This window comes from Giraffa tippelskirchi, chromosome 12 (genome assembly GCF_054371585.1).
Source record: "Giraffa tippelskirchi isolate mGirTip1 chromosome 12, T2T-mGirTip1v1.2.pri, whole genome shotgun sequence".
NCBI classification, from domain to species: domain Eukaryota; kingdom Metazoa; phylum Chordata; class Mammalia; order Artiodactyla; family Giraffidae; genus Giraffa; species Giraffa tippelskirchi.
Window position 1 is genome coordinate 38,649,866 of NC_137286.1, and position 22,720 is coordinate 38,672,585.

Below are 22,720 nucleotides of genomic sequence, written 5' to 3' on the forward strand. Positions count from 1 at the left end.
AGCTGGTGTGGAAGAATCTCTGGCAGGCCACAGGAATGCAATACGACCTTATTGCCTGAATACTCTGTGAAACTGAGGAAGGTTACATTTCCTGATCCAGAAGTTGCAATAATGTGCCACGTGGGCAAGAAAGAGGGAATCTCCCTGGCGGACATGTTGGGCCGTGTGGCTTAGATCTGATCCTGTCAGGGCTTGTCCAACATCCTGTTTCTGCAGTAGGTCAGGGGTGTGTCAGATCAGGGCAGCAGAAGTGTTCTACCCAGCTGTGAGGTGTTTTGATTTGAAAATTGACATTTCAGATCATCTTCATTTCTGTGGCTTAGACCATAAAGAGTCTGCCTGCAATGCAGGAGACCCGGGTTTGATCCCTGTGTCAGGAAGATGCCCTGGAGAAGGAAATGGCAACCCACTCCTGTATTCTTGCCTGGAAGATCCCAGAGATGGAGGAGCCTGGCAGGCTACAGTCCGTGGGGTCGCAGAGAGTCAGGCATGACTGAGCGACTAACACTTTCTTCCCTTTCTGTAAAGGTTTAAATGATATCTCAGTAAGCAAACAGTGCAAGGTTGTTGATATCTTGTCCTACTCTGTTTATTTGCAGACAGAGCAAATGTGAATCCCAGTTAGTCTGAGTGAAGAAACTGAAATGGTCTCACATGCTACATGCCTGCACACCTCATACACAACATTCCTAAAAAGATTCACCTGAGATGCTTTCCGAATGCAAGTGTTTGGTTACTTTCCAGCTTCCTCAGAATATTTAGAAGCACTTAATGCAATGTTTGCATTTATAGAAATGCAAAGAGATTGTCGGCCCAATGGCTGGCGTTGTCCTCAGACATCATGTGATGTTAAAACTTTGACCTGACATAAAATAGTATTCCCTGCACCCCCATCCCCCAAATCCTTTTTCCAAAGTGCAGATAAAAGGCATGTCCTTCTCTGATTTGGACACACATTGAGGATGAGAATGGAGAAAAAAGGTCTGAATATTTGTATGCTGTTTCTTCAGAACTGCTTAATGGTCTTTGACAATGTGTGAGAAACCTAGGAAAAGATTGAGCAACTGCACCCAAGTTGTTTGCTGTTACGTTTAGGTTGAGGCAAAAACTCATATGGTGAGAAGATGACTCATTTTTTAATGACTGTTTAAAAGTTAAGTCATCAGATAAGGGCAATTTTCTCAACTAAAATAAAACTTTGTTCCCACAAGTTCAAATTACATCTTTGCTTTAAAACTGTTTTCTCTGAGAGAGGTGTAACTTATCCATTTGGGTAGTTTAAAAATGATGATGGGCCTTGGGAAGCATCACTGTGGACAAAGCTAGCAGAGGTGATGGAATTCCAGTTGAGCTATTTCAGATCCTAAAAGATGATGCTGTTAAAATGCTGTACTCAATATGCCAGCAAATTTGGAAAACTCAGCAGTGGCCACAGGACTGGAAAAGGTCAGTTTTCATTCCAATCCCAAAGAAAGGCAATGCCAAAGAATGTTCAAACTACCACACAGTTGCACTCATCTCACACGCTAGCAAAGTAATGCTGAAAATTCTCCAAGCCAGGCTTCAAAAGTATGTGAACCGAGAGCTTCCAGATGTTCAAGCTGGATTTAGAGAAGGCAGAGGAACCAGAGATCAAATTGCCAACATCGGTTGCATCATAGAAGAAGCAAGAGAATTCTAGGAAAGCATCAACTTCTGCTTCATTGACTATGCTAAAGCCTTTGACTATGTGGATCACAACAAACTGTGGAAAATTCTTCACGAGATGGGAATACCAGACCACCTTACCTGCCTCCTGAGAAATCTGTATGCAGGTCAAAAAGCAACAGTTAGAACTGGACATGGAACAACAGACTGGTTCCAAATTGGGAAAAGAGTATGTCAAGGCTGTATGTATGTTGTCACCCTGCTTATTTAACTTACATGCAGAGTACATCATGCGAAATGCTGGGCTGGATGAAGCACAAACTGGAATCAAAATAGCTGGGAAAAATATGAATAACTTCAGATATGCAGATGACACCACACTTATGGCAGAAAGCAAAGAGGAACTAAAGAGCCTCTTGATGAAAGTGAAAGAAGATAGTGAAAAAGCTGTCTTAAAACTCAACATTCAAAAAATGGAGATCATGGCATCTGGTCCCATCTCTTCATGGCAAATAGATGTGGAAACAATGGAAACAGTGACAGACTTCATTTTCTTGGGCTCCAAAATCACTGCAGATGGTGATTATATCCATGAAATTAAAAGGCACTTGCTCCTTGGAAGAAGGGCTATGACAAACTTAGCGTATTAAAAAGCAGAGACATTACTTTACCCACAAAGTCAAAGCCATGGTTTTTCCAGTAGTCATGTATAGATGTGAGAGTTGGACCATAAGAAAGCTGAGTGCTGAAGATTGATGCTTTTGAACTGAAATGTTGGAGAAGACTCTTGAGAGTCCCTTGGACAGCAAGGAGATCAAACCAGTCAATCCTAAAGGAAATCAGTCCTGAATATTCATTGGAAGGACCGAAGCTGAAGCTGAAGCTCCAATGTTTTGGCAACCTGATGTGAAGAACTGACTCATTAGAAAAGACCCTGATGCTGGGAAAGATTGCAGGCAGGAGGAGAAGGGAGCAATAGAGGATGAGATGGTTGGATGGCATCACTGACTCAATGGACATGAGTTTGAGCAAGCTCTGGGAGTTGGTGATGGAGAGTGAAGCCTGGTGTGATGCAGTCCATGGGTTCACAAAGAGTCAGATACAACTGAGGGACTGAACTGAACGGAACTGAAAAATGATAGACAAGCTTTGCACAGTGGCAGTATCGTAACCAGTGAGGTTTACCAAGGTGCGATTATTGCTAATTGAAAAAAAAAAAGAAAAATTTAAATGTAAAATGTAAAACTATTGAACTTCTAGAAAACAATGTAAGAGAAGATCTTCAGGACTTAGAACAGGGCTGGGAACTCTTAGACTTGATACCAAAGGTGTGATTCATAAGAGGGAAAAATTGATAAGTTCAAATTCATCAAAACAGCCTTTGCTCTGGGAAAGAGTCTGTTGAAAGGATTCAGATAAGCTATTTACTGGAAAAAAAAATGTTTTCAAACCAGGAATCCAACAAAGTGCTTATATCTAGACTGTTTAAAGAACTCTCAAAATAACAGTAAAGAAAAATTTGTTGGGAAAATGGGGGAATTTCCTGGCAGTTCAATGGTTAGGACTTTGCACTTTCAGGGCCAAGAGCCCGGGTTCAGTTCCTAGTCAGGAATGAAGATCTTGTGGTATGGCAAAAAAAAAAAACAAACCCACACCTGACAAGCTGTTCAGTATCATTAGCCATTAGGGAAATGCAAACTAAAACCATCCAAGATACCATTACACACTTAGTCATCGGAGTGGCTAAAGTATAACCTATGGACAATACTGAAGATGCAGAGTGTCTGGATCCCTCAGTCATTGCTGTGAGGATGTAAAGTGGTACAGCTTCCCTGGAAAATAGGTGGGCAGTTTCTTTCAGAACTAAAAGTGGATTCACTGTAGGGACTCAGCGTTTGAATTCTTGGGCATTTATCCCAGAGAAGTAAGGAGTTATTTCCATGCTGGGATCGGTACACAGACACTCAGAGCAGGTTTGCCCATGACGGTATCCTTCAGTGAGTGATGGTTGAGCAGACTGTGATCCATCCGTACCCTGGACACCACTCAGCACCAAGAGGGAATGAGCCTCTGGGATGTGCAACAGCTTGTGGAAATCTCAGGGAAACTGTACCAAGTGACAAAAGCCAGTTCCGAAAGCTTACATACCTTGTGATTACATGTATGTAATATTCGTGAAGTAATTACAGAGATGAAGATCAGATCACTAGTTGCTGGGTCAGGGGGTGGGGGACAGGATGGGTGTGGTTATGAAGGGCTGATAGGAGGGAGCCCTGTGGGAAAGGCCGAGTGTGAGTGAATGTCTTGGGGGGTGCTGGTGGTTGTGGTTAAAAGAAGCAGCATAGAGCAGGCACCCAGGCACAGACAGCTCATGAAATCCAGACAGTCTCCGGTTGTCCAGTGTGCATTTTTGGTAGCAGTGTTGTCCTGGGGATGTGTTTGGTGCTGACCTCAGTGTGGGCAGGGTGGAGGCAACGTGAAACTTCCCTATGCATTGCTTTGCAGTTTCTCCTGAAGAGTTTTTGTAAAAGTGAAGAGTTTTTATGAAACAGTGGATCTTTTAGATGTAGCTTGTTTGATGAATTTATAGATGCAGACAACCTGATTAACAAGCCTGTAGATATGAAGTGGGTGGACATTTTTGGAGAGGTGGAAATGAATTACCACAAGTCTGAAAACCTGCTCATTTGTATTGAGAGGGTATTTAGCTTGATGTCATCGCACTGGACTGACACCTGGCATCATTGTCCTGTGGGCTTGACAAAGGCAGACAGGTGTTATAGGGACAGGAAACAGAGTAATGATACTAATACCCTATGGTGTCATGGAGCAGAAAGGAACAGGACGTGTGTGTGTGTGTGTGTGTGTGTGTGTGTGTGTGTATGGTAGTTAAATAGTAGTGGCTCAGATGGTAAAGAATCTGCCTGCAATGCAGGAGACCCAGGTTCAATTCCTGGGTCAGGAACATCCCCTGGAGAAGGAAATGGCAACCCATTCCAGTATTCTTGCCTGGAAAATCTCATGGACAGAGGAGCCTGGTGGGCTACAGTCCATGGGATTGCAAAGAGTCAGACATGACTGAAGTGACCTAGCATGCAGGAAGATAACTAAAACCAAAAATAGTCCAAAGGTCCATGAAAAAATGAAAATGATACATAACAAAACATCTACTTACTGAAAAAGAGGCAATATCTGGAGGAATAGAGGAACAAAACACATAGTCATATAGAAAATAAATATCCAGATGGCAGAGATACTTCCAACTGGATAAGTTAAAAAACTAAATGTGCATAGATTAAACACTCCAATCAAAATTCACAGATCGTCAGGCTGGATGTTAAGAAAAAATCCATTAGATTCAACAAGGCTGAAAGTAAAAGAACGGGAAAGACATATCATGCAAACAGTGACTGTAAGAGAGCCACAGTGGGCGTATTAATACAAAACAAAATATGCTGAAGGAAAAAAAGTTATTAAATGCAGAGAGACTTAACATTTAAAAAAAAACTAATGTCCATAGCTGGGCTTCCCTTGTGGCTTGGCTGGTAAAGAATCCGCCTGCAAAGTGGGAGACCTGGGTTCGACCCCTGGGTTAGGAAGATCCCCAGGAGAAGGGAAAGGCTACCCACTCCAGTATTCTGGGCTGGAGAATTCCATGGACTATATAGTCCATGGGATCGCAAGGGGTTGGACACAACTGAGTGACTTTCACTCACTTCATTCACTCACTCACTCAATGTCCATAGCTAACATTAGAGTTCATTCTTTGTGTTGTACAGTTCTGTGTGTTCTGACAAGCTGATAGTCATGTATGCACCATTACAGCCTACAAAATCTAAATATCTAATAAATGATTGTAAATGAGCTAAATTGCTGTATCAGAGGACACAGAAACATTTAAAAATATTGTTACATATTTCTCATGCATTATTTTACTCCTATTAATTACTACTGATTGCCACTCAACAAATTCTGTTGTTGTTTTATTTAAATAATAACATTTGTATAACAGAAAGAGAAATAATGCAGAATAATATAATTTCCATCAGTACCTACTTTTTAGGTTAAAGCAATAATATGTGTATAATTATTTATTAAATGTTATATTATTATGTTTTTTTGTCTGTTATTGCCATGTCCTGGGTTGACTCTCTAAAAGTTGATCATTACAAGAATAACTTCTCTTAACAATAGTCGGAGAAGCACAAGTTAAGTCCAGCCGGAACTGTGCTTCCCTTGTGGGGGGTGGGGATGGTGAACAGTAAGAAAGTACTGGGATATCTCTTTGCTCCTCCTGACACTGCATTGTGAGGGGTGACCCAGAGTGGTGTGTTTCTCCCTTAGTAAGAGAGCATTCTGGTTTTAGTACCATATTTTAAAGGTATTCTTTTAAAATTATTTATTTAGCAGAAATTAACACAGTGTTGTAAATCAACTATATTTCAATTTTACAAGTATGCTTGAGTCATCTGAATATGGCCTCGTACCTAACAAAAGCAGGAGTATGAAAAAGAAAAACTGGGAAAAAAATTAAAAGACATTATTTCTGGCACATACTAAGATATATATAAATATTTGTAAAAAATTAAGTGTTAGTCACTCAGTCGTGCGACCTCATGAACTGCAGCCCACCAGGTTAATCTGTCCATAGGATTTCCCAAGCAAGAATACTGGGGTGGGTTGCCATTCCCTTCTCTAGGGTATCTTCCTGGCCCAGGGATAGAACCTGGCTGGCTCTCCTGCATTGCAGGCAATTCTTTACCGTCTGAGCCACCAAGGAAGAAATATTTGCTGAAGATTAATGAGTGAATGAGTGAAAAGTATGTGAAACGTTGGTACATTTTCCAATCCAGCTAATTGTGTAGACTATCTCTAAAAGGGAATTAGGAGAATACAGATAAGAAATCTTTTTTTAAATCACTGTTCTTAGTTGATTTAAATTGTTACATTTATAGGAATATCCTTTTCTGTGCTATTTTAGTTGCCTGTTCCTTGCTGACTTAGGATATCAGAGAAGTAAATTTGGCTTTGTCAGAATGTTTCCAAACAACCCAGCCAGGAAACCACACCCTTTCAAAACACACTCTTACACACAGATTTAAATTAAGCTGGATTTTTATGTATTTTTTAATTTGCCCAGTTGTTATAAAACTTTTCATTTTATATAAATATGTACTCTCTTGTGGAAATATTAATCACATTTAAGATTGAACTGGTTTAATGTTAGCTTTTCATAGAAACAAAGTATATGGTTTTATAATATGTATATTTCTAAAACTTGTAAGACCTCCAAATAACCACATCCCACAGTGGCCTCATGGCCTCAGGAATGAAAAAGATCTTCAGTTTTTGACTGTTCAGATCACTGAAAGTCATGGCTGGAAAGGGTCTTAGAATTAATCCAGCCCTGCCCCACTCACGCAAATCCCTTGGAGTCAGCCCCCATCTCCCACCCCCTCTGCTGTGCAGATAAGGAAACCTTAGTCCCAGAAGACCTTTTACAGATATTTCCATCACATTCTCTTTGATGCTTTCAGCATGTGTATCCACACTTTGTTAGCCAAAGAGAACATTTGTTTTAGTTTTAAGTAGAAAGATAATGAGTTAATGGTTTTTCCTAGCCCTTTGTGTGGCCCTTTCCAAAAGAGAAGGCAGAGCTGCCAGGAGCTCAAAGCCTCTCCCAGGTGAGGGATATGTCTGGGGCCCTTAGTTCCTGGTGTACCTTCAGCTCAGCCTCAGATTTCCATGTGTTCTCTGTAAGTGTAGTTTCACGGATAACAAAGCAGCCACCGCTTAAAAAAAAAATTTTTTTTTAAGTCCCTTTTCCCCCAAAATATTGCTAAACCTTGTTGAATAATGTTAATCCAAATCCATAGTCCAAAAAAGCTTTTACAGCATTTACTGAATAATAATTTGCTAATTCAAAATAGTATAAAATATGGTTATTTACTTTCAAGATTCTTGTGCTTTAAAAAATGTACTTATAGGGTCCTTGCCTAGTGGCTCAGTGGTAAAGAATTTGCCTGCCAATGCAGGAGACACGGGTTTGATCTCTGATCCAGGAAGATCCCACCTGCCACAGAGCAACTAAGCCTGTGCGCCACAACTATTGAGCCTGTGCTCTCAGGCCTGGGAACAACTGCTGAGCCCAAGTGCCACAACTACTGAAGCCGGGGCACCTAGAGCCTGTGTTCAGCAACAGAGAACCCACTGCAATGAGAAGCCTGTGCACTGCAACTAGAGAATAGCCCTGGATAACTGCAACTAGAGAAACATCCACATGGCAACGAAGACCCAACACAGCCAAAAATAAATAAATGAAACAAACAAACAAAAAATGTACTTACAAAAAACTATTCTGCACCTTTAAAAATATAAATGAAGAGACTGGATAAATTAGCATGTAAATGTGGTGGCAAGGGTGTGAAGAATAATTCTAATTTACTGAAAATAGCCATATTCATCAAAAATTAAAGGAGCAAATTAACTTTCAAATATTTCCAAATAAATAGCTATTATGGAGAAATATTTGGGGAAATATTTAACTATGTTGAAATTTTCTTTAACAAGTACAATATTTTGCTAATGACACTAAGATGAGCTACACAGTCCTTATGAAGATCATTTTAAAGCTGTGTGATTCAGCTAAATTGATCATAGCTTAAAATCTTTTCATATTTTCTTTTAGTAAAAAATACCTTAGCTGAAGCATCCCTGTGTACCTCAGTGACTTTGCCTAGTTTATTTGTGATGCCCTGAGCACTCTCTAATTAATCCCATATGAATCCATCATCTGCTGGTGAACATCTGTCGTAAAGAGGAGACATGATTTGTTCTTGGGGTTCACAGGGTGAAATCTGCCCTGTTGGAAGGTGGCCCAGATGTGTTCCTGGGTGCCAGGCAGCCCCAGCACGGCCCTAGGGGGAGGGAGGGTCAGCCAGGCTCTCTCTAGCACTGGCTGGTTGGGGTGTGTCTGAGGAGACAGGCAGGGCCATCTGCCAGCCATCGCAAAGGCTTTTGTGTCATATCTGATCACGGTGACCAGGGTCACAGCCAGAACTTTTTAGTCCTGAAAAGAAAAAAAAAATGTTCCCTTAAGTTTATCTGGCATACTTGCCTCTATCTGTGGAGAGACTGATTGGTTTTGTAGCTCTCATTATACATACAAAGGGAGGCAGACTACTCAAGCCTGCCCTGTCTCTAGAGCAGTTTCAGTGCGTCATTTTCCAGTGCTCTGAAACGCCCATTCAGATACCCTGACTGAGCGTGTGCCCTTGCCTCACAGTACTAAGAAGCTGATGATGTTTTGCATATGTTTGTGTAGTACTCCTACAGGTTTAGTTTACATATCAGTTTGTCCTTGCTGTGTAACAGGCCACCGCCATACTTAGCATCTTTAAACATAATCATGGTTCTGTGGGCTGGCTGTTTGGGCTCAGATGAGCTGAGCGGTTTCTTTTGCTAGACTCACCTGGGCTCACTCACGCAGATGCCATCAGCCTGTGACTTGGCCGGGACTCTGGGTCTAGAATTTCCTTGCTTGTATGTCTGGAGGCCGGCAGACTGTCAGCCCAAGCATTTCATTTCTTTCCCCTGTGACCACTCCAGCAGGCTAACCTGGGTTCCTTCCCGGGGGTTGCAGGGGTGTCGGCAACGAGAGAGAGCAAGCTGGTTGCTTTTCAGGCCTCTGCTTGTCCTGTGTTCACCCTTTGAAACAAGTCATGCTGCTGCCCAGATTCAAGGGGGAAAAGAAGGACTCTCCCTCATGCCAAGAAGAGCTGCCACGTCACATTGCAATGGGACATCAAAAGTGGGGTTGGCAGAAATTTATGACAGTTATTTGCAATGTATCTACCTGTGCTGATGGGAGTATTTTCATAACAAATTTCAAATGCATACCAACAGTCAAACCTACCCTGAATTAGAAAGAATAACACAGTAAACCTCTTGTATGCCCATTACTTGGATTCAACAATTTTCAGTATTTTGCTGCCTCTTTTTTGGCCTCTGTTTTAAAAGTTTTCTCTTTGCTGAAGTATTTTCAAGCAAGTCCCATGGTGCTGTTTCAGCTCTGCATGTTTCAATATGCCTCCCATGAAAAAGGAGACCTTGCTTAGGTAGCTGCCAGCCGTGGTCATGTCGTGGTATTCTCAGCACTTAGTCCATAATTAAATTTTCCCAGTTGTCTCTTTTTGCAGCAGGTAGATTTGGAAAGGATTCCGTCCACATAAAGTCCATAACAGTCCCAACTTGCCTTTCTTTCCTTTTTCCCTATTAATCTGCTTTGAAGACTGGTCTGTTTTCCTACAAAGAACCTCCCACATTCTGTATTTGTGTGGCTGCTTCCTTTGGGATTGTTTGACGTGCATCTCTAGCTCCTGTACTTCTGTTTGTGAAAGTTGCCCAGTGGGTGAATTTCATTCAGTGCCACTCCTGGAACAGGTGTCTTTTTTAAAGAGGACCCCCATGCTTCCAGTCTCGTCACGTGGAGGCTTGTCTTATTTTCATTGATGCTAACGTTGACGGGTGGGCTGACCCTTTGATGATCATTACACGAATCTGTTACTTCAGTTATTATAAGCCAATGATTTCCTAACTCTGTCATTTCTTCCAGATTTTGTTAGCTTGAGTTTCTTTTATAAGGAACTTTCCCTCATCAATTAGAGTCACTTAGTTATCTGCAGTGTGTTTGGACAGCTGACTCTTTTAATTGATGGCTTACAGAATAAGGAGTTAGTGCACTAGTTATATCCAGGGCTACTCAATTCATAGTGGTTTGGGGTGTCTCTTTCTTTTTTCCCCTCGTTTTTGATATTACAGCCAGACTTCAAAGATATGAAAGGTTCTAACCCACACCACTGCAATAAAGTGAATATCATAGTAGAGTCAGACAAATTATTTTATTTCCCAGTGCATACAAGAGATATGTTTACACTATACTATAGTCTGTGTGCAATAATAGCATTGTGTATGAAAAAACAATGTATATACCTTAATTTAAAAGTAGTTGGTTACTAAAAAAATGCTAGCCATCCTTGACAGCCTTCAGTTTATAAAAAATGCAGAGTACAATAACATGAGGTATGCTTGTATTATGAACTCATCATGGGATTTAGATATTCAGTGTGTTTCAATCATTTGCGTTTTTTTGAGGCTCAAATTGTTTCATCTTTGGGCCTTGGGAGCTGCTTGTTGGCTTCTGGCTCCCTTGGCACCATTACTCCTTGAGAGTGCCCTTGCTTTCTGGCACAGTATATCTCAGGATATTTGGGGGAGTAAGCGTTAGTCTTTCAGTCGTGTCTGACTCTGCGACCCCATGGACCATAGCCTGCCAGGCTCCTCTGTCCATGGGATTCTCCAGGCAAGAATACTGTAGTGGGTAGCAGCCCTCCTCCAGTGGATCTTCTTGACCCAGGGGTTGAACCCACATCTACTGAATTGCAGGTATATTCTCTACCATCTGAGCCACCAGGGAAGCCTATCTCATATATTTCTTGTAATCATCTGTTCCTGGCTGGAGATTACAGTGTGGGCAGTGGTTGGGCTCATTGCTATTGAGTTTTTATTGTTTTTAGTCCTTTCTCTGGCAAGAGCTGGAAGACACATATATATAGTCAGCCTTCTGTATCTGTGGGCTCTTCGTGGATTCAACCAACTATGATGAAAAATACTCAGAAAAAAATTCCAGAAAATTCCAAAAAGCAAAACTTGAATTTGCTGCACACTGGCAGTTACTTACATAGCACTTACATTGTGTCAGGTATTATAAGCATCTACTTCTGCTTTACTGACTATGCCAAAGCCTTTGACTGTGTGGATCACAATAAACTGTGGAAAATTCTGAAAGAGATGGGAATACCAGACCACCTGACCTGCCTCTTGAGAAATCTGTATGCAGGTCAGGAAGCAACAGTTACAACTGGACATGGAACAACAGACTGGTTCCAAATAGGAAGAGGGTATGTCAAGGCTGTATATTATCACCCTGCTTATTTAACTTATATGCAGAGTACATCATGAGAAACGCTGGGCTGGATGAAGCACAATCTGAAATCAAGATTGCCGGGAGAAATATCAATAATCTCAGATATGCAGATGACACCACCCTTATGGCAGAAAGTCAAGAAGAACTAAAGAGGCTCTTGATGAAAGTGAAAGAGGAGAGTGAAAAAGTTGGCTTAAAGCTCAACATTCAGAAAACTAAGATCATGGTATCTGGTCCCATCACTTCATGGCAAAGAGATGGGGAAACAGTGGCTGACATTATTTTTCTGGGCTCCAAAATCACTGCAGATGGTGACTGCAGCCATGAAATTAAAAGACGCTTACTCCTTGGAAGGAAGGTTATGACCGACCTAGATAGCATATTAAAAAGCAGAGACATTACTTTGTCAACAAAGGTCTGTCTAGTCAAGGCTATGGTTTTTCCAGTGGTCATGTATGGATGTGAGAGTTGGACTATAAAGAAAGCTGAGTGTTGAAGAATTGATGCTTTTGAACTGTGGTGTTGGAGAAGACTCTTGAGAGTCCCTTGGACTGCAAGAAGATCCAACCAGTCCATCCTAAAGGAGATCAGTCCTGGGTATTCATTGGAAGGACTGATGTTGAAGCCGAAACTCCAATACTTTGGCCACCTGATGTGAAGAACTGACTCATTGGAAAAGACTCTGATGCTGGGAAGGATTGAGGGCAGGAGGAGAAGGGGACGACAGAGGATAAGATGGTTGGATGGGATCGCTGACTCAATGGACATGGGTTTGGGTGGACTCCGGCAGTTGGTGATGGACAGGGAGGCCTGGTGTGCTGTGGTTCATGGGGTTGCAGGGAGTCGGACAAGACTGAGCGACTGAACTGAACTGAACTGAGAGGTGATTTAAAGTGTATGGGAAGATGTGCATCAGTTTATATGCAAATACTGCACTATTTTTTATAAGGGACCTCCATGAATTTTGGTATGTGCAGGGAGTCCTGGTACATATAAATACATGTTTCTTTTTCTCTTATTTAAAAAATCAAGTATAATTGATTTTTTAACTTAAATTAGAATTCCAAAATTTTTATTTTACTTCTTTGTTTTTTATACTCTTTTCTCTTTTCAATGAAAAGTTTTGGTTAGTGTATGTTAACACTAATATGTATTGATATATTAACTAATGTGTGAAAACATGTAATATTAGTATTATTAGCATATACTAATGCTAATAATATATGGTATCAGCATTATTACTTTGAAATTGTTGCGTATGTATATTTAATTTTGAACTATTAAATACACAATGTGATAATGCTAATATTATAAATTATTGTATGCTAATAATAACTAATATATATTAAGTATACTAGTATATTAGGTAATACACATATAATACAGCTCATTATTATGTATTAGTACACTAGTGAGTTTGTAACAGTTTTAGATTAGTTAATGCACACACACACATAAATAAAAGTTTTGAAATAATAGTGCTGATAATATTAGTAACAGACTTGTTATTCACTCGCTAAGTCCTGTCTGACTCTTTGCAACCCCATTAACTGCAGCACACCACGTTTCCCTGTCCTTCACTATCTCCCAGAGTTTGCTCAAACTCATGTCCATTGAGTTAATGATGCCATCCAACCATCTCGTCCTCTTTTGCCCCCTTCTCCTCCTGCCCTCAATCTTCCTCAGCATCAGGGTTTTTTCTGACTGGATGAAATTTAAGTTTTCTCTGTAGTGCCCTTTTCCTTCGGAAATATTCCACTGAGAATTCCATCAAAGTACTTTGGACATGTCGCTGGGAACCATTCTTTTCTTTGTATGGTTAGAGCACCAAATTAATGTATATATTCTCACCCCAGTTGGTTTTCAGTTTTCACAGATGCCTTTTTTCTTCTTGATTTCATTTTTTAAAAATATGTAAAACATTTTTGTTTCCAAAGTCAAAACTACAATATAGAGTCTGCCTAGAAAAGTCTCGTGTTACTAGTGTTACCTCCCTCCTCTGAAGGCAAGTCCTTTCATTTGTTCTTAATTTTCCTTCCAGTGTTTCTTTTGCAAATATATTTCCTTTTAGAAATTATGTTAAATAGAAAAAAATATTTACATCTTTTTCAATGAAGTTCCACTAGCTTTTCTATATTTTTTGGTTATTATTTGTTTTAAAAAACTAGTATTATAAAGGTTTTATCACACCTACCTGTGTCAAGTGTAAAAGAACAATCCAAACATTCTTTGGCAGATGACACTGTTTAGCTTCTTTTAAGAAATATCTCTCTCTCTTCAGTGAGTTTGGTACGTTCAGGAAATAGACTGCAAACTAAAGTGAAATAGAAAGATTTTTTCTAATTTCCATTTGTTGTCTGAGGCTGAGAAAATATCTCACAGAAGTTCTTTTACAAAGATGAGTCTGAGAAAAAAAGTTCCTTGAATTAAACCATAATGGAAAATAATATGAAATAGAATATATATATGTGGTTTATATATACCTGAATATCTTTGCTGTACAACAGAAACTTAACACAATACTGTAAATCAACTATGTGAAGTGAAAATCACTCAATCATGTCCCAACTCTTTGCAACCCCATGGACTGTGCATTCCATGGAATTCTCCAGGCCACAATACTGGAGTGGGTAGCTATTCCCTTTTCCAGGGGATCTTCCCAACCCAGGGATTGAACCCAGGTATCCCTCATTGCAGGTGGATTCTTTACCTTCTGAGCCAGCAGGGAAGCCCTGGTGTATAGTTGAAGTCAACTATACTTCAATTAAAAAAAAATAGCAAGATGACAAAGACATTTTTTAAAAAGTTATTGAGTAAGAACCGTGAAACTCCAGGTGTACCCTGTGTGTTGTCCTGTGTTGACTTTTTAATTCATTCTCTGCCTCCTTCATAGTCATGCTCATAGACTTGAACTTGAGAAATTCTGCTGCTGCTGCTGCTAAGTCACTTCAGTCGTGTCAGACTCTGTGCGACCCCATAGATGGCAGCCCACCAGGCTCCCCCGTCCCTGGGATTCTCCAGGCAAGAACACTGGAGTGGGTGGGTTGCCATTGCCTTCTCCGGAGAAATTTTAGAGCCTCAAAATGAACATGGCCAAAATTGTGTTCATAAGATCTGGAAAGAAGGAGGCTTGGCAAAATTGGGAGAATATCAGAGAAATTAGAGTTGAAATTGGTAGAACTTGATGCACTTTTGTTAGTAATGTTAGAAAATTGTTATTATTTGGTTTTAACACATATACCAGAGTTATATAAAATGTTGACTTTGGGGCACCCTGGATGAAGGGTATAAGGGAATACTTTGTACTATCTTTTCAACTCTTCTGTAAAGCTAAAATTGTTCCAAATGAAATTTTATTTCACACACACTTAACACACACAGACAGTAAACTAAAAAGACTTAGAATGCATGAAATACAAAGGGATCCTTAGAGAACTTCAACAAAGTGGTAAGAGAAGTAACCCAACAGAAAAAAGGGATTAAATGAAATGCATGCCAAGTGATATTCCGTTTTTGTTTACCACACAGGTGAAATGTATAAGGTTAATATCAAGTGTTCATATGGGTGAGGGAGACAGGATAGGTTGACCTAATATTCTTGGTTGGCAAGTTGACAGTATCAGTTTAAAATTTTTATTTTAACTAAGTATGTGCATGTGTGTGCTCAGTCATGTCTGACCCTTTGCGACCCCATGGACTGTAGCCCACCAGGCCCCTCCTTCCATGTGATTTCCCAGGCATGAATACTTGAGTGAGTTGTCATTTCTTTCTCCAGGGGATCTTCCCCACCCGGGGATCAAGCCTGGGTCTCCGCATTGCAAGTGGATTCTTTACCCTCTAAGCCACTGGTGAAACCCTAGATACACTATGGTACATCCATACTGTGGAATGCTAGACAGCCATTTAAAAATCATGAGGTAGATTTTTATTGTTTGACATCATCTCCAAGACAAAAATATTAAGTGAAAAAATAAATTGTAAGCTAGTAAATGTAGTCTATCATTTGTTTAAAGAAAATAGGCATTGCTATATATCTACACATTTCTCTCTTTCTCTTTTTCTATGTATATGCATAAATAAATATGCAGAAAGTGATCTGGTATATACTCTCTAGTTATATTTAAATACTGTTATTCCTGGGTAGTGGGAATGGGCAATGTGGGCCAGTTGGACTTTCAACATCTGTCTATAGCTCAAGTCTTTTCCATAATTGGTCACAGAGACACAGGAGTGGGGTGGAGCGGGTGATGTCTCAGGCAGCTTGTCGTGAATGGAGACAATGCTGTCTAGCAGGGATGGACTCTGAACTGCTTGTGTCCCTGTGGGGTCCAGTGCAGAGTGAAAATGTGGGATCCTTTGCTCAAAACGCAGGACAACACATCATTAAAGGTACATATGATTTATCATGTATCTTTGTATTGGGCTGGTTTTAGATGCAGAGATAAGAACTTGTATGAGGACTTAGCAGAATTACACATTTGATACATCAGGGGCTGTCCCTGCAGTTGTCTTTCAAGCCAGTAGAAAAGACCAGCCTTGGCCAACTCAGGATGGTTGAGGAGAAAGAGGACCCCACTCCTCACTCACAGGCACAGGGAGCATCCTTGGGCCTGGGGATAATCACAGCCAGGATAGACCCTCATGGACCCTGGGGGTCCCATTTGTCTGCTGGGCCTACCAGAACCCCCTTCTCATCAAACACGTGACTGAAACACCCGGGCTAGGCACAGAGTCTAGGGGAGCCAAGCTGCCACGTCCACAGTAGACAGCAGCCAGTAAGGATCCTTAAATCTCCAGGCTGGGAAGCCCTGGTACCCGAGTGGGGGCTGATCAAGAGGCTCCCCTCCTACCAAGGTTAGCGATGGCTTTGCTTGCTCAGGATGCTGTGATACCAGCACTTGCCTGTCCCTGTCAGGCAGGGAGGCACAGACTGCCTGGCGAAGCCCTCCCCAGAGGCCGCAGGAGCCAGAGCCAGCGTGAGCTGCGGCCCCAGGTCTCCAGTGTGCCCTGCATCGTCCCTCAACCTTCAGTTACTAAACACAAATCCAAAATGAAAATTGTTCAGAGTCAGAGCATTAAACCCAGGTGCAAGGGCCCTCCCAGCGCCGGGTTGTATAGCTGCAGTGCTGGCACACCTAGGAAGGTAGCCTGGGTGGGTCAGAGGGTTTTGCTTTTAAGATGGGAGACACTAGGGGAAGCATGAATTCTGAGAGGTAGAATCCTTTAGCTGAGAGAGGACAAAGGTGATGGCGGAGAACTGATAGGGCCAGCCCCCTAAATGGGATTCCTAGCCCAGCGGGAGGGAGCGAGGAGAAAAGCAGGTGTTAAGAGTGTGAGTGTGAGTGTGTGTGTGTGTGTGTGTGTGTGTGTGTGCGCGCGCGCGCATGCACGCACATGCATGCTCAGTCATGTCCAACTCTTTGAGACTCCCCCTCCCATGGACTGTAGCTCACCAGGCCCCTCTGTCCATGGGGATTCTCCAGGCAAGAAAGCTGGAGTTGGTTGTCATGCCCTCCTCCAGGGGATCTTCCCAACCCAGGAATTGAACCCGCATCTCTTGTGTTTCCTGCATTGCAGGTGGAGTCTTTACCACTATTGCCTCCTGGGAAGCCTGGTGTTAGGGTTGGTGTGTCCTGTTTGTCAGGAAGATAAGGGAGTTTCCATTCCTCTGTTTCTGTTTCCTCTGTGAAATATGTGTTTGGGCTGGGAGGGAGTGTTTCAGGGATCATGATCACTGGGAGAATGTAGAAGGCGGGGAACTGAGCTGTAAAGGAGAGGAGACTGCAGTCATGGACTCCATGAGATTATGGAGTGTACAGTGGGCTTGGCTGTGTGACATTCAGGAACCTAAAGAGAGAGACCCTGCCTTGTCCTGCTCAGAGGGAGTACGGCCCCACTCTTCCCTAGGAGGAGCTCTTCCTAGGAAGGATTGTCCTTTATTCTGAATTGAATTCAAAAAGTCCTGTTTTTAGTGTTTCTATGTCTTTTTAAAAAATGAAATGATATTGGTAATATCACATAATGGTCTTCTGGTATTTTTTTTTTTTACTGTGGCAAAATCTATATAAAACTTACCATTTTAACCATCTTTAAGTGTATAGTTCATAATGTTTATTTTAAAATGTCTTCACTGTGCAAAATAAAGTAAGATTAAAAATTGGTCATCCTATATGGTACCCAAAAGTGGTTTTGTGTGTGGGGGGGTGTGAAATTTTACTGGTCTGTGAAATGTAGAAATGCTATGAGCCTCACAAAGCATTTCTCTGTGTTATACAACTCTTATTGGTGGAGGAAAACTCTGAAGCAATTTTTAGAATTTTTAAGATACCTCGTAAGAGAGAGAGTAAAATTACTTATTTTATATTGTTGTTCCTATGCTCTGATAAAATTCTCCTAATTCTAGTATTTTGTGTATATGTCCTCTTCTGTGACATCATCAAGACTGTCTCCTTTTCTTCCGCAGTGCCATATTTCCCCTTTGTATTTCATGTGTAAACTCACTGCTCATACTGTAACACATAACAGTTTTCTAAGGATATTTTTGGTAATAGAAACATAAATACACATATATAAAATGTGGGTATGGATATAGTTTTTCACTTGGTCAAAGCCGTTTTAATAAATGATTCTAAAAGATTAATAAAGATTTTGTACACATAGTTTTTTTTTCCTTCTGAGCCACAGACACCAAAAATCCCACAGGAAGTTGTCTTTTAAGTGTTGCGGTTTTTTAGTTTCCTATTCAGTTTGCATTAGATGACCAGAAATAGTCTATGAAATAGACAGAGATTGTTGGTTAAAGCTTATTGTAATTGTGAAGGAGACTCTCAAATTTGCTTGTATTTCTTCTCATGTAGTTGATTTAGAGGCGGTATAACAACATCCATACAAGACATTAAAGTTGTGGTATAATGTGAACCTTTTTTTTTTTGATGTTCAGTGGATAAACTCTTCATTGTTAAAGGGGCAACTATCTGAAATTATGCTTTATACTTGCCACTTCTTATCAAAGCATTTTCTAAGAAATAAACTGTAGGAATGGAGATAGGTTTTAAATTCTTGACAACTAGGTTTTACCTTTATTTTTACAAATGACAAAACTTTCTTCATTCTTTAGAGAATTGGAGATACATTTAAAAAGTTGTACAGCTTAATTTAGATATTATAAATACCACTAGAAAAAATTTTAAAGGATACAATTATTGAAATGTTTTTATTAATGTAATTTTTAAAGCATAGTATTCTCAAGCTTAAATTTCTTAATTTCATTATTTTTAAAACCATGGCAAAAATAAACAAACTGTCATCAGATATATTAGATCTTTGACATATCATTATGTAATCTAGCATTTAACTTATGTACAGTAGGCCTGGTGAAAAGTGACAAATGAGGAAAGAGGAAAGGTCTCTGCGTTTGTTTTAAACGTTTCCAGGTTTAGGTCTGTTTAAGGCAATGGTATCTGGTTCTGGGCAGGTCATGCTGACTGCACATCTTATTAAATGGGTAGACTAATAAAGATAACGTGGAAGGTTTTCCACAGTCACCTTTGAAAATAAAAAAATGCCACAATAAAAAATATTCATAAGAAATTTTTCATTACAGTTCTGAAGTGAATAAATAATACTTTGTCCAAAAACACAAGTCACATCCAACATGACTTTAAAACAAAAGTGACAGTAATGGGGAGGTAGGGCGGGGAGAGGGAGAGAAAAAAGAAAGGATTTGATTTGCACAACACGTTTAGTTCCATAAAAGCGGGAGACCTGGGTTCGATCCCTGGGTTGGGAAGATCCCCTGGAGAAGGGAACTGTTACCCACTCCAATATTCTGGCCTGGAGAATTCCATGGACTGTCTAGTTCATGGGGTCGCAAAGAGTCGGACATGGCTGAATGACTTTCACTTTAGTTCCGTAGCTTCAGGTTGCAAAATGTATGGTATTTTAGTTTGAAATTTCCATTCATTTTTATGTATGATAGGCAGGTATTTCTTGGTTACGTTAGATTTTCCCTACAGCTGAATTCTAAAGAGGAAACCATCGTTTCTGCTTTTTTCCATTTCTTATGTACCTTTTGCATCACTGTACTAGGTTCTTTAGGAAGTTACCATTTGAGAACTTTACGTTTTACAGAGTGCAGAACGAGGGCGGGAGAGGTTTCTGAAACATTCCTTGGTGTCTAGCGAGGCCGTCTGCACTGCGGGCCGGTCCCCTGGACTGTGGACCCAACGTCCTCGCGGCTCTTCCCGGCGCGACCCCTTCCCTCGCCACTGAGAATCCCAGCATTTGTGATGCCAAAAATATGCGTTTGGGATCCCTGTCTACATGGGCTGTTGAAGGTGGTGCTGGATCTCTATCAAGGCCTTGTGTGGGTGGGCCCTCGGGTGCCCATGACCCCGTGACCAGTGTTCGCGGGGCAGTCGGTCCGTCCACTACGACAGCCTGGAAGCACCTCTCAGCGAGGCTCAGGCAGGCGGGCAGCAGGGGTCGTGGCCAGGGGCGTCTCTCTCCAAGTCGCAAAGGCTGGGTATGGGGGGGCTCGCTCCTCGGGGGCGCTTTCCGCCTGACCCGTGCAGCGAATAAACAGGAAACTCCGTCTCCAAGTTACTTCGGAAACTGGGCTTTTCCTTCCGCGACAGGGGTCGCATCCGGACAGGAAGCGGACCGGCCGCACGCCCCGCGCCCCCGTGGCCCCGCCCCTCCTGCTACGGCCCCGCCCCCGTCGATCGCACCGTCCCAGCCCCCACCCCCAGGTCGGGCATGCTCAGTGGGCCGGGCCGGGCTGGCAGGTTTGCGTGGCCGTCCGCGGTTGCCGGCGCCGGCTCAGCCCGCCGACGCCACGTCCCGTTGCTGCGGCTCGTTCCCGGAAAGTTACGTGCTAAAGCGTCCCCCGAAGAGCCGGCAGCCGGTCTGCGGGCGGCGGAGGCCCCGAGGCGGCCGAGCGGCGAGCCGACGTGCCCGCGACTTGGCTGCGGGCGTAGCGCTCGGAAGGAGGCGCCGGCCGGGCGCACCCCGCGGGGAGCCCCGGGCGGGGCGGGCGCGGCGCGGACTTTTGTCCGAGTTGAGTCTCCTCCCTGTGGGCTGGGTCTCTCCGGCGCCCCAGCCCCCGCCCCGCTCGCTCCCGGGAGATGTTTATTTGGGCCGCGGCGTGAGGAGCCGGCGGCTGGCGGCGCGAAGTCTCGGGTCCGAGGATCGTTGCGCGGCGCGGGAGAGACAACAAGATGTCCGCCAGGGCCGCGGCCGCCAAGGTGAGCGCCGCGGGGAGCGTCCGCTGGCGTCCCTTCCTTCTCTGCCCGCGGGCTACCGGGCCAGCCGTGGAGGGGGCGGGCGGCGGGGCTGGGGCCGGCCGGGGCCGGGCAGGTGCACTGCGGCGGCGTCGCTGCCCGGTCCTGGCTCCAGCCCCGGCCCGCGGCGGGCGGGAGCAGGGCGGGCGGGGACGCGCAACAGGTCCCGCCGGGAAGCTGAGCGCGGGGCGCGGCGGGCGGGCCGGGGCCACTCCGGCGGCTGCAGTCTTTGCGGGAGTGGCTGGTCCCTGGCGAAACCGTGTGGTTTCGGTCTGATGTCACTGTCGCTGGTATGCGCGCGCCCGCGACACGGCTTTGGGACGGCACTCAGCCTCTGTGGAGTAGGTTGGATCTTTTCGCTGTTTTATTTATTTAAGGTGACATTGGAAAAACCGACTTCTTAACACTTTTTAAGGGTTTAATTCGAGTTACACTTTCAAAAGTACCGCACAATACCCTTAAAAGTGGACAGTGAACTTTTAAAAATAAAAGTTGGCAAAGACCTGTGGGTTCGTTAAAAAAGTAACGTTTTCCTATAGGTTTTTTCACATGCTTTGAAGTACTGTGCTATTTTCTCAGTGCTTTCAAGCCAGTTTGTATGTTACATGAAAAAGCTGAACTTCTAAAAATCAGTTAATATTCTCCTCTCCTTTTGTACAGCTTAATCTTTTTCACCGTAAACGGTTGCGGGAATACAGAAATATGAAGAGTAAAAATCTTGCTTAAAAATCAGTGTATTACTTCAAGTAGTATCAGGTGCTTAAGCAGGTGCTGGCTTCATGTTTTTGTTTTTTTGTTTTTTCTGTTTGAGATGTTTATTCATAGCATCTTGGACCAGGCATAATTAGGTCCTAAAGTTTCTGAACTCAAGACTTTGATTTTTGGCTGGCAGTTAGCGGTTACGTTTAGCATTGAATAAATTCTTGTAAGGAATTTAGTGTTCTCTCTTTAAGAAAACTTTATGTGTACCTTTTTGCTCTACATTGATAAAGACCAATCTAAAAGTAAAACCTGATCTAAAGATTTAGAATTAAAGGCAAATTTTCGCATGATTTTAAAATAGTCTTACACTATTTACTTTCCTGGGACTTCCTTTCCGGGGAAGAGAGGCTTTGTTTCCATATTATAGAGAATGTCACTGTGTTCCTGTAGTGTGCTCTCTGGCACTTGATATCCAAAAAGGATATTTCACTTATGGAGGGAAATAAGTTTTTAGTGGAATGCCATAGTAAAATGATGCTTTAGAAAGAGTCATACTTTTACTCATCAATTATGGTGTTGAGATTTTATGGCATATTAACAAGTATCAGTAGTTAAACATTACATTTTAGGGACGTTTGCATTCTTAAATATTTGAGTAGAATGTCAGTTGAAAGCTTATTTTTCTAAAATGCTGTGTTTGGGGACCACCGTTAAATCTTATATAGAAAAAGGCCATGAAAGATGGGGGGAATGAAAGAATACTCAACCAATCAAGTCATATTTAATTTTCTAAGATGATTAAAATGCTTAATAAGAACCAAGCTGTGTATGTACTCAACACTTTACATGTGATATTTTTGTTTCCCCCACTTCTGTTTAAAAAAAAAAAGACATTAATTTGCAACTTGCTTTTCTTGCTTTTAGCATAATAGTTTGTAGAGCTCTTATCTAAGTCATTATCTTTGACTCTATATTCTTTGTAATGATTGAAGATTTTTCAATTCCATGAATAGGCTGCAGATCATTACTGATACACATTTAACTTGTTTCCATGATTTTGTAATAAATAGCCTTATATTTTTCTGCATGTGTGTAGTACTACTGT

The 22,720-nt window shown here is 42.1% G+C and overlaps 1 protein-coding gene and 1 pseudogene across 50 annotated transcripts in view; both read left to right on the plus strand.

Annotated features, from left to right (window-relative positions):
* TJP1 (tight junction protein 1) overlaps positions 1-22,720 on the plus strand; it is a 338,414-nt gene that overhangs the window by 198,266 nt on the left and 117,428 nt on the right. For 13 of the 50 annotated variants that reach the window (XR_014070283.1, XM_081546565.1, XM_081546568.1 and 10 more), the window contains exon 1: positions 20,399-20,877. The exons of 35 other annotated variants lie outside the window; for them this stretch is intronic. Coding sequence is in view for 14 of the 15 variants with exons in the window: in XM_081546565.1 (XP_081402691.1) it covers positions 20,851-20,877 (27 nt within the window). In the remaining variant the exon portion in view is untranslated. Of the gene's footprint in view, positions 1-20,398; positions 20,878-21,101; positions 21,255-22,720 lie in introns of those variants that run through there. 2 more of the 50 variants (XM_081546593.1, XM_081546575.1) reach the window with 2 other exon arrangements.
* LOC145530769 (U4 spliceosomal RNA) lies at positions 2,793-2,908 on the plus strand (annotated as a pseudogene).